The following is a 12,914-nucleotide window of genomic DNA, read 5'->3' as shown; positions in this document are numbered from 1 at the left end:
AACAAAAACAAACAGTAGGGACCTTCCGAGTTAAAAAAATAAGTTAGGGACCAAGCACGTAAATTACCCCAAACCATAGGGACCATTCGTGTAATTTACTCTAGTCTTTTTAGGTAAGATAAGGACCAAACGCGTAACAAAAACAAAAAGTATGGACTTTCCGAGTTAACAAAATAAATTAGGGACCAAGCGCAAATTAACCCAAACTATAGGGACCATTCGTGTAATTTACTCTTCTTTAAATAGAGGGATATGTGACGTTGACTTGATCATTTCATTATTTGTCAATTTATTGCATCATATTTTTAAAAAATTAAATAGATGATAATTCCTAAGTGGAAACAAAAACCACATCCATTAAAATTCAATAGCAATAATAATAATACACTGAATTAAAATCTACAAGTAAATCCCTATGTACTTAGATTAATGCTGAAAGTACAAGTGCTGTAATGTGTGCCGACTTTTTGTCTAGGATATGGGGCACACATCCGACCCATAATTACCTCTTATCGGATCAAATCGGGTTAAAGTATTCACCCCTCGAAACATACTTCCTACCGCCATACAATCTGCCGATCGCCGCCGCCCTCCACCACCACTAACCTTATACTCACCTCCTGCAACTCTCACCGCTTTATGATCCGTACAACCGGAGAGAATACCAGGTCGTTTCTTTTGCTCGTCTTTGTGAATGTGATCCGTTACCTGAGGTTTCCGGCCGGAATTTCTCCAACCACCAACACCTGTTCTTACCTCCTCGTAGTCGGAAGCCACCGAGAAATCAGCGGCGCTCGCCGTTACGACGCTCCACTGGATGCTGACTTCGCTAGGGGCGTAACAGTCTGATTCCGACGCACGGTGAGGCAAAAACGAACTGTTTCCGGTCGTTGAAAAGCTTTCGATCTCAAACAAATCGGAGCTGGAATCACTGTCAACGTCGTGGTTGTACTTTACGCGTGACGGAATGTACATTTCGTCTTCAGTTGGAATGTCCAACTCCCAATCATTCAACAGGCTTATTTTCCTTCCGAGGTTTAAACGTCCGCCATTGTTATCTCCATGAATTTTACCCGCCAAATTTCCAGATTTCGAATTCGAACTCGAATTTGAATTGTGATCGTTGGAGTTCAATACAGGGAAGCTAAAGTAATCATTTCTGGTGCTTTTCTCTGATAATTTACTTGACGACGAGTCAGTTTTCTTGTTCGAGATTTCTTTCGAGTGGATGAATCTTTTCTCACTGATTTGAGTCGATTTTTTGTCAATACAATTGCATCCAAAACGAGAAAGAAAAATCCTGGTTTTGCTTCCTTTTTCGCTCTTCCCAGGAGTCTGCATCGTACGTGGCAACAACCCACTACGACTATTGCAGCTGACATTTGATCGAACACTTGGTGTGTGCATGTTTATTCGATCGGGTCTTTCTTTCCCACTTATTCCATGATCAAGTTCTTCAATTTTGTCTTCCTCGTGATACATCTTGCTCGCTGTATTAGCAATAGCACTATCGATGAATCTCCGATCATTCTTATTATCCACATCTTCAATTTCCCCTTTGAAGTACTTTTCCGCACCAAAAACGCCAATTTCTTCGTCTTCTGATTTCTTACGAAGTGGATAATTTTGATCCTTTTGGTTTTGGATATCCGCGGCTTGATTGGTGAGTTTTCGAATCATGTTTTCTTCTGCTTTATTCAAGTAGGATGAGAACGAGGCATCTCGAAAACTATTTTGCGTTTGGAGTGTAAGATTTTTTTCAAAAGCTGAAACAGAAGCATAGATTTCCATGGAAATTCGTAGCAAAAAACAAGAAGAATACAGAAAGATAAAAGATTTGGTGGGGATTGAAGCAACTTAAAAATTGAATAACAGGGAGTGATCTTGGAAATTGTGAGATTTGAATGAAGAAGAAGAGGAAGTCGAATAACAACTTGGCCAAATGCCAACCATTTGTAGGTGGTGGGAGTTATTATGCGAAAGATGAGTAAGGTCCACATGCATATGTTCATAACTCATAGATTGGTTAAGTGAATTTCCCATTCATGAATCATGATTTTCGTTGTCTTTTATTGACAATTTATATAACACACTAAAAAGTTACCTACTCGTTAACCAATTTATTCGATTTATTTGTTTTGTTGTCGTTTATACCTAACTACCTATATATACAATTTATTTTGATATTATCTTTTATTCCGCCGATATTCCTGTTGAAACTCATAGTATTCACAATGTAAATAATATAAGAGTTGAATACACTGATGATTAAGATTGAATAGGAGTTGAATGGTACATGTAATGAAGAAGTTGAATGATCTGGTTCAATGAAATAAATAAAATTATGATTATGATTGAATATGTGTTTAATGGGTTGTAAGTGTTATCGTATAGGTGTTTAATGGATTGTGGATGCCCTCACATTGATACAATAAGGCCAAGAGATGTGGTGCGGGAGCCGGAACTGCACCCAGCTACACTACACCGGGGGTGTGGTTCAGCCGGTGCGGGGAAAGGGTGAGGGGAGGCTACCCCTTGCTCTCTCTTCTCGTATGATTGACCAATAAAATTTTTTTTTCTGCTTTTGAATTCAACAGCTAGCCAAAAAAAACATTTTCCTTTTTTTTCAACATCAACGGCTACAAACAATAAAACAATAAATATGTATAAATTATTATTATTATTTTAATACATTTACCACTCCATAAATACCAAACAAATCTAACATAATTTTCACACTTATTTCTACACATTCTCTTAAAAAACTCACTTAAACACAATGTCATCATCGTCATCTTCGGCCTCCGATTCGATGGCGCAAGAAAAGACATTATTTTTCGGTTCCGTCATGGCAAAAACAGTGGCGTATTTCCAAAACTGACAAGGTCAAAGTTCACGTTCACGACCTCAAACAAGAAAACCTATGTTGAAGAGAGATCGCGAAGTCGGGCACAATCATCTTATAGAATACTATTTTGCAGATGACGAAATGGACGCTGAAAAGTTTCGACGGCGGTTCTGAATGAGGAAAGAGTTATTTTTACGCCTTGTTGGCGATGTGGAAGGCTGATTTCCATATTTTCAATTGAAGCGGGATGCAAAAGATGGGAGGAATGAGGGATCCAAATGTGATTTCTAGATCCGAGAGGTGCAATTCTTGGGTCATGTGGTTAACCAAGAAGTCATAATGGTTGATCCATCAAAGATTGATGAAGTAATGAAGTGGGAACGACCAAAAAAGTCCACTAAGATTCGTAGTTTACTAGGATTAGCTCGATATTACCGAAGGTTTATCCAATGATTTTCTTCAATAATTGCTCCATTGACAGCTTTAACCCACAAATGGGCTACATATACATGGAGTGAGAAGCACGAAGAAGCTTTTGAGAATAAAAATAAGCTATTTTGTGAAGCTCCGATTCTTTCTTAACCCGACATCTGGAGTTGGGTTAGGTTGTGTTCTGACCCAAAGAGATAAAGTGATAGCATATGCATCCAGACAACTAAAAGACCACGAGAAATGATACCCAACTCATGATTTGGAGTTGGTGACAATGGTTTTTGCATTAAAGATATGGAGGCATTATCTTTATGGCACAAGGTGTAAATATTTCACTGATCATAAGAGTCGCCAGTATCTCTTTAATCAGAAGGAATTGAACATGAGACAAAGACGTTGGCTAGAATTACTTAAGGATTATGACTGTGAGATACTTTACCACCCTGGTAAAGTGAATGACGTAGTTGACGCTTTGAGTAGAAAAATAAACCTGGAGAGAAAAAGGAAAAGGGCATTAAGAATTGAAATTGTCTCAACGATTATAGAAAGTATCGGGAAATCTCGGGAGGAAGCTTTTGAGGGAGATAACTGAATGGAAGAACATTTAAGAAAAACGTTAGTGTTCGGTACAAACAGTCAACGACTGAAGGTATTCCAAAACAGAATTTGGGTGCAAAGATGGGAGGAATGAGGGATCTTCTTATGGAAGAAGCTCACAAGACCATGTACTCAATTCATCCCGGAAGCACCAAAATGTATAGGGATCTGAAACCTTATTACTGGTGGCCGAAGATGAAATTAGGTGTCGCAAAGTATGTGGCTGAGTGTGTGACCTATGCAAGAGTTAAAGTGCAACATCAGAATCCATATGGGAGTTTGGAGCCTTTACCTGTACCCATGGGTAAATGCGAAGACGCCACCATGGATTTTGTGACCAAGTTACCCAGGACAAAGAGTGGTCACGACATGATTTGGGTAATCATGGATCAATTCACAAAGAGTGCACGCTTTATAGCGTCCAATGAGATATGGTCTATGGATAAGCTTGCAAATGTTTACGTGAAAGAGATAGTGTAACTTCACGGTGTTCTCTTGATCATTGTGTCAGATCGTGACAGACGTTTCACCTCTAGATTTTGGAAGAGCTTACAGGAAGAGATGGGTACAAAGTTGTGTTTAAGTACAACCTACCATCCACAGACTGATGTTCAGAGTGAAAGGACAATTCAAACATTGGAGGATATGTTGAGAGCTTGTACTTTGGAATTTCCCGGTAACTTGGATGAGTATCTACCCTTGGTAGAATTTTCTTACAATAATAGTTACCATTCGAGCATTAAGATGGCGCCTTATCATACGTTGGACGGTCAGAAATGTCATACTCCGTCTTGTTGGCTTGAAGCTGGAGAGAAGTAGTTTATGGGTTCTGAGATTGTTCATCAAACCACTGAGAAACTGAAAGCGATCGGGGAAAGGATGTTAGCAGCTCAAAATCGTCAGAAGAGTTATGTTGACAAAAAGCAACAACCGATTACGTTAGAAATCGGAGACCAAGTGTTGCTTAAAGTCTCTCCATGGAAGGATCTTATTAGATTTGGAAAACGAGGAAAGCTAATTCCAAGGTTCATTGGACCGTTTAAAGTTATTCAGAGAATTGGAAACCATGCTTTCAAGCTAGAATTGCCAGAAGAACTGGAGGGTATTCATAACACCTTTCATGTGTGTTATCTGAGGAAGTTTACGGGAGAAGTTCCCAATGTGATTCCACTTTCAGAAATGAGGATCGATAGTGAAACTTCACGGTGTTCCCTTGATCATTGTGTCAGATCGTGACAGTCGTTTCACCTCTAGATTTTGGAAGAGCTTACAGGAAGAGATGGGTACAAATTTGTGTTTAAGTACAACCTACCAACCACAGACTGATGGTCAGAGGGAAAGGACAATTCAAACATTGGAGGATATGTTGAGAGCTTGTACTTTGGAATTTCCCAGTAACTTGGATGAGTACCTACCCTTGGTAGAATTTTCCTACAATAATAGTTATCATTCGAGCATTAAGATGGCACCTTCTCATACGTTAGACGGTCAGAAATGGCATACTTTGTCTTGTTGGCTTGAAGTTGGAGAGAGGTAGTTTATGGGTTCTGAGATTGTTCATCAGACCGCTGAGAAACTAAAAGCGATTAGGGAAAGGATGTTAGCAGCTCAAAATCGTCAGAAGAGCTATGTTGACAAAAATCGACAACCGATTATTTTTGAAATCGGAGACCAAGTGTTGCTTAAAGTCTCTCCATGGAAGGATCTTATTAGATTTGGAAAAACGAGGAAAACTAAGTCCAAGATTCATTCGATCGTTTAAAGTTATTCAGAGAATTGGAAACCAAGCTTTCAAGCTAGAATTGCCAGAAGAACTGAAGGGTATTCATAACACCTTTCATGTGTTTTATTTGAGGAAGTTTACGGGAGAAGTTCCCAATGTGATTCCACTTTCGGAAAAGAGGATCGATGAGAATAAGAGGTTGATTGAAGAACCGGAAGCGATTGTTGACCGTAAGACGAAGAAGTTACAACGTAAGATGGTTGATTTAGTGCTTGTATGATGGAAACATACGTCTGGGCTGAACCTCACCTGGGAAACAGAAAGTGACATGAATAGTCGCTACCCACATCTGTTTGCTGATGCATGATTCTGGGACGGAATCATCCTAAAGGGGAGAGAATTGCAACGCCCGCGTTTTCTCGCTAGGATTTAAGAAGATGATATATTGTAATGGTCAATAATTGTAACCTCTATATGAAGTAAATAAAGAGAATTATTGAGTATTATGTGTTCTATGTGTATTTATATGTAGTATACGTGCTTAAAACGATATAATAAAATAAGAAATAAAATAAACGTCTTAAACAGACAAATAACTAGGACAAATAACCTTGATGAAATTCGAAGTATTCATGATGAGGATTAAGAGGATATAAGGAACTCTTAAATCGGGCTTAGAATGAAGAAGTTATGACTCGTTGAAGTTTCGCGTTCGACCCGATATAGCATCGAGTGTCGTAAATAGTGAATCAAAGATACATTGCTTATTAGCCTAAGTGATCTAAAATAAAGTCGTAGTAATCGTAAAACTTAGAGCGTGCATATAGAGAACGCCTAAATCTGACTTCATATGAGTAAGTTATGATTTTTCGAAGTTTCGGTGCACCAATGCGGACACATAAATCGAATTTGAGATCAGTTGATTTTTAGCCGAAACAATCAAAATGAGAATCGAAGATCTCGTTAATAGGAGTTTGTCGACATAAAGGCAGTCGGAAACGGACGTCGAACGAGAGAGTTATGAATTTTTAACGGACTTTAACAGTCTAAGTTTGTTAAAAATATAACTTTAAAAATAAAATCAAAATTAGCCGACGAAGTCTAAATGAAAGTTGTAGATCTCGTTGATAGCTATGTGTGGATATAAAACCCGTAAAAAACGGAGCTCGTATGAAGAAGATGTCACACCCCCAAACCAAGGATGGCGGAAACGTCCGGGGGTGGAGGACTTCATGTATAGTATCACAACAACGAGTATAATAGTGCTCAAAGTAAATACAACCATCATAAATATAATTGAAAAGGTTACACCATAGTATATGTTTACATGTTTCAAAATCAATTACATTATGATGACAAAATGAACTGTTTGACGATTTAACGTCCCATCCTCAAGATGTTGTTGATTTCCTGTTTCACTGATTTCCTGAGAATACAAGTAGTTTTGAAAAAGTGTCAACAATTAAGTTGGTGAGTTCATAAGAGTTTTATTTGAGACAGAAGCCGTTTCCCTTGTAAAAGCGATAGAGTATGATTCCAGAAAATCCAATATTCTCTTTATTAAGTGTGAAATGAACGATCCTATGTTATGCGATAATGTACCCTAGAAAGACCCGTAGATTCCTTCTATAATCACCCAGCGTATATAAGTTATATAAAATTTAAGTTAAATAAACCATCGAATATAATGGGTCTGCCCTAGGTCCACAACCAAACAAGGAACGGGAAGTAAGGCGGGCCCACCAATTCTAAGTCGATTGCGACTAAACTCATATATAACTCTAACATGTACACTTAGCAATTATAGCTGAAGTCTAACAATTCTAGATGAAACATAGTTTTAATAGAAATGTGTTTCCAAAGAAAATCCAATATTTTCCTTATAAAAGTCATGTAGTCCTAAATCCCAAGACCGAGAGTATGAGTGTGTTTTATACTTATAACGTGTTTGTAGTTTTAAATAGATAAAACCCCTTTTCAAAGTAGAATTTTCCCTGTAAACTTGAAAGATTGTTAACTCCCTATGTGAGTCGTTATAACCATACTATAACGAGAAATAACCTGCAACAACGTTTTTCAGACGTCAAGATCCTATGACTCTTGTCACCCGTAGACCTGCCGGTCCGCTGTAGCTATCAGCGAGGTGTGGGGTGTCAATCTCAATATAGATCTATACACAATTATCACGCTCTCCCTACAAGAGACTCTGGTTATAACTTACAGGAATTTGAACCCGTACTCTAAAAGTACGATGGAAGAATTGTCTCAGAACTTACGTTAACTAGTTTACATATAGTTTGGGTATTAAACCCCTTCCGTGGTGGAAGTGAAATCACATTTTATGAAAATAAATTAGTGATATGAATCCATAAACTATTACTATTATAGTTTATCAAGTAGTATATGAAAAACCCATTTGTTTTGAGAGTAAAACCTTTTTCATGTAGTATGGTTTTATCGTAGAATCTATAAACTATGCTTATTGTAGTTTATTATATGTGTTCGAAATGAATGAAGAATATTTATCATGAATGACTAAATTTCTGTTTATGATAATAAACCAACAATAAATACATTCAATATTTAGAACTTATTGTTATGCACTTTGCTCAACATACTACAAAGTGTTGTTAATATTGTAAGCTAAGTAACTAGTTTTTAACCTTTCTGCATTGTTTTAAAAATATAATAGAAAAATCATACGACGTAGAAAACTGAATCTGTAAACCCTGAGAGTTCATAAAATGTGTCTATTTTATTCATAATTTTTATTATGATTTTTAGAAGTCTTTAACTTGTGTGAAAACGTTCATATTCACAGACTGGTCCGAATTCGTTTCTGAAATGATAAGCAGTTTTGTAAAAATCACCATAAATTGTATAAAAATCGTCTGGAGATGTGCAAGTAGTCATTTTAAAGGTATGAACCTGAAATATTTTCATATTAAACAAGTTTGAAAGATATTAAGTTTAAGATGGTCAAAACAGTCCGTGAATAAGACTCAACTTTTCTGATGAAAGCTGTTGTTTGAGTTTAGTTGAGTTTTTGGTATTTTTAACTTGTATTCCCCCCCCCCCCAAAACTTGAAGAAAATGTGAAAATGTAGGGGTATGAACTCACCTTGAGTGATTTCAGAAGATGGATGATGAATAGAAGAAGTTTCCAAGTCAAGAACACTTGGGAGATGCTTGAAGATTTGAAGATCTAGCAACAATTATGATGATGTTTGTGTAAGAAACCCATGATTTGAGTGAAAGGATGCAAGACAATCAAGTGAAGGATAAAGTTACTTACTAAACTTGGAGGGAAATGCTCAAGAACAACCTTCAAATTTGAGTTTTTAGAGAGAGAAAGTGAGAGAGAGAAATGGGTTTGATCCTTGGTGAAAGTGTGTAGAATGTGGGAGGCGGAGTAAAGATTTTCAGCCTTGATCACCCTCATATGCTGGAGAAAGAGGGTGGAAGGACTAATGATTTATTGAATAGTGATGAATAGTGACTGGGGATGGCCATGGAGTGTGTGTGTGGGATTACTTGTGTTATAACCTAAAGATAAAGTCAACACTCCACCCATAAATCTTACCTACTAGATTTTATTCTTAGGCAATGATTTTCCCTAAAATGTGTTTAAATTATGATTATATAGTGTTTAATATGTCAAAATATGAGTTTGGGTGAAAATCCCACGTCAAAATCATGAAAAACGGGCTTAAAACGAAGTCGTGGTCGAAAACCGGGTGAAAGGGGCGAAACTGTGAAGCTTCTCGGATTGGGCCGAAGGTTCGGTCCTAAGAGGGTGAGACCCGAACTTCGCCTTCGGTCCGAGATGTGAAGGCTCGAGCCTTGCTTTCGGTCCGAAATGGAGGGACCCGAATTGCTGGAAGCGAACCCGAAATAGATGGAAGCGAAGGGAGGGTTCGGTCCGAAGGGACCTTCGGTCCTCCGAGGTTCGGCTTCGGTATAATAACGGTTTCGGTCTAGGAGGCTCGGTTCCATTAGAGCTTCGGTCCTATAAGGCTGTTTTTCAAGAAATATTCCCGTCTTGAGTGATTTTTGACCAAGTTAAGGGTCGGGATGCCCCGAATGACTATAAAAAGTTGAAGGAGGTTATGAGAGAGATTTAAGAGAGATTTGAGATAGAGAGAGATAGAGAGAGATAGAGCGAGATAGATTGAGAGAGACTTTGTTTGTGACCTTTGCGAGTGTTTAACTTCGAAATGCAAGGTTTGTAAACCCCGTTAAGCCATGTTTAAGGGTCTTACACACCCCTGAAGGGTATGCAATAGTGTTTTATCGTTTTGTTACCTCACTTATCCCGTTTAGGGTTTAAGAATTTTAATCATACGAACCTTCCAAGTGATAACTTCTTATTAAAATAGCGAGTTGTACAGTAGTAACATAATGTATACCCTAATATGCAAGGTTAATTGAGTTGGCCGCTTTGACTTGTTGACTTTATTTGACTTTGACTTGACCAGAAATTGACGGTTGTCACAGAAGATATGAATTTTCTAAGATTTTATAAAAATTTGTGTGCTTTCGCACGCGCAGAAAGAGGGTGGGACGCGCCTATGATAACCCCTAATGTAGCACCTGATTCTTTCTCGACATTATGCGGGAGTTTTAGTAACCTACTCGACGAGTCAGGGGACCGACTCGACAAGTAGAAGCTGTCTGGATAAAACCCTAATGTTCAGAGTTTGCACCCTTTTAAACAACTTTTCTTGCCTCAACCCAGCCTCCATCGTTCCTCCCAACCCAGAGAAACCCTAACTCAAAACCCTAAGCCATTATTGAGTGTTCTTGAGATTTTTGGTGCCTTTTGTGTGTATTTGAAGTTGAAGAAGAAGAAGGAAGCTTGGAAGTTCAAGTGGAAGTTAGTAGATCCAGAGGTTGTGCCCCAATTCCAGCTCACTTGAGGTATAAAGCTAAAACCTTGACTATTCTTTGCTTAGATCTTGATTTGGGGCTATTTTCTACCTTTTCCTAAGCCTTAGTAAAGCTATAGTCGGAATTATGTGCATAAGTGGGTTTGTACTTCATATCTGGAACCATTGAGGGTTCCCATGGCATAAAGGTGCCAACTTTATAGCCATGGGAGACCCATGTTTCATATATATACTGATAGGTTTTATACAAACAATCTTATGTGTGCATGGAACCCTAGATACGGATCTATATTTTCACTATTAGTTATACAACATTATGAACACAAAAGAAACCTAACATGCTCCTAGGTAATTTTGAAAATCATAAAGGAGAATGGAATACATACTTCTTGATGTTATGTTGTAATAATAACTTGTATCTTGAATCTTATTGTCTTTGAAAGCAAGTACCACAAGTGTAGTACCTCTAATGGCTCACAAACACCAAGAGCAAATGGAGAGGCAAGAGAGAGAAAGGGGAGGTATAAAATTCAGTTCTAGGAACCCTAGGTATCAAGTGGCTAAATTTCTTATGCCAAGGGGTCTTTATATAGGTGTAGGAATTAGGGTTTCAGTCCTTATCCTTACCTAGTTGCTTAGCCACCAAGCAGCCCAAAGGATAGCCCTAGAAACCTTATCATGGATGAATTCTAAGGCCTTATCCCCTTGAATTTGTCCACCCTATCATATAGGGCATCCTTTGCCCTACTTTGCAACTATCACATAATTACAGTTCAGTCCCCCAAGTTCAATTAACTTCTTTTGATCACAAAATTAATTCTTAATTAATTATTGATCAATGTTAATTAAACAAATATGATTTCTCTCTTAATATATTATTCTTATAATATATTAATAAACCATAATAACCTCTTTCTCTATTATTTCTCCAGTCAAGTTGCTTTGGTGAAGGCAACCCAAAAGGACCATGCACAACCGGGTCAAGTACTTACCAAATATGGTTACGGGCTTAGACACTAATCAAACAGTCTCCCACTTGGATAAGTCTAGTAATCATAAAAGCAAGTACAACCCGATTAGCAATCGTAGCTCTCAAAGACGCTGTCGAACTCTGATCTTATCAGTAACTTATCCTTTAGATAAGGGATCATATATTCCTCCATTCTAGATATCGAATAGACATGAGACATGGATTATAATCATTCTCTCAGTCTATGTGTTGTTTCCCGATTTCCGATTTATGACGACTGACAACAGACTACAGTTGAACACATCAACTTAGTCCCGACTTGGCCAAGCGCTTAGGGTGTCAGCACTAAATCATCGAGGGGCCCACAGATATCGCTTTTATCCCACTTTGGGTAAAAGGAACGGATGAACTTCGACTCAGTGCTCTCTTGTATCTACTCATCAAATCACACACAACAATATGTTTTATAACACCAAGTTACTGGTGTGTTTACATATTATCAATGTGCAACCGACTTGCAGAATACAACTCACACGTCTCGGTTTCAAGAATATAAGATATTATCGTCTCACCAATCACTCGTGATAAATTCCATGAAGCGATCCAAGTGAGCGTGTGTTTAATCCAATACTCTAATCTTATAGCAGCACTCATGAACTCTGCAACAAACTTGTGCTATGTCTAAACGCTTTAGTCAATCTACAGACGGATTCATGACAGTCTTCTTTCATACTTACTTCCAAAGTATGAGCGACTGTGGAGGGTTTGAATAATATTATTATTCGGGAAGTCAAAACATGCAAAGTGAAACACAAGAATAATACTAATCCTATATGGCCCCAAACCTTTGAGTATAAATAAAACATTTTTTTTATTTAATCACCATATTGATTACTCATTATTTGTTGTTTCGGGTAATCAAATTCTTACTTGAATTATAACAACAGTTGTCCCATGCACCAAGCATGCACACTATGTTTACCTATGGTCCTTACTTCGTGAAATAGATCAAATGAACACATTTCCAATGATGCTCATTTCACAATTCCTAATCCTAATCATTAGTGTAAGAATACCAAATTCTCGCCACTACTAGAATATGTTAGATTCTAACATTTTATGCAACAGTCCTTTCGTAATGTCACGGCACAAAAGTCACCAAGACTCGGCCAATGAAATTACAAAGTGCTCTATTGGAGATTGTTACACGACAATCCCATAGATGTGAAGTCTCACATTCAAAGTACATTTCTTTGAACATCCTTCTTGCATAAAAGTTTCTAATCTAGACATAAATTCTTAACGTTCAACTCCCAATATAGAAACATTTCCATATTTTCCATATGACAACTCATTCTAAATAGAATCTTGTCTATTCATAATAATGTCAATATGGTCCATCCATTAGTATACTTCCAACTGCTCACAAGCGACCAATCCTTGGTGAACCTTAGA

At 37.7% G+C, this 12,914-nt stretch overlaps 1 protein-coding gene across 1 annotated transcript; it reads right to left on the bottom strand.

Moving 5' to 3' along the window:
- Positions 1-336: 336 nt before the first annotated feature.
- Positions 337-1,999, bottom strand: LOC145133789 (protein PHYTOCHROME KINASE SUBSTRATE 2-like). The gene has a single exon (XM_079068750.1). The coding sequence runs from the start codon at positions 1,789-1,791 to the stop codon at positions 472-474; it is 1,320 nt and encodes a 439-aa protein (XP_078924876.1). The 5' UTR covers positions 1,792-1,999; the 3' UTR covers positions 337-471.
- Positions 2,000-12,914: the final 10,915 nt, after the last annotated feature.

The sequence above is a fragment of the Lactuca virosa genome, chromosome 8 (genome assembly GCF_052849685.1).
Source record: "Lactuca virosa cultivar CGN04683 chromosome 8, Lactuca_virosa_CGN04683_v6, whole genome shotgun sequence".
Classification (NCBI taxonomy): domain Eukaryota; kingdom Viridiplantae; phylum Streptophyta; class Magnoliopsida; order Asterales; family Asteraceae; genus Lactuca; species Lactuca virosa.
This window is presented reverse-complemented; position numbering and strand designations above follow the sequence as displayed.

What these genes read in the sequence shown, in the direction of transcription:
- LOC145133789 (XM_079068750.1), bottom strand. Translation starts at nt 1,791, where the DNA reads ATGGAAATCTATGCTTCTGTTTCAGCTTTTGAAAAAAATCTTACACTC.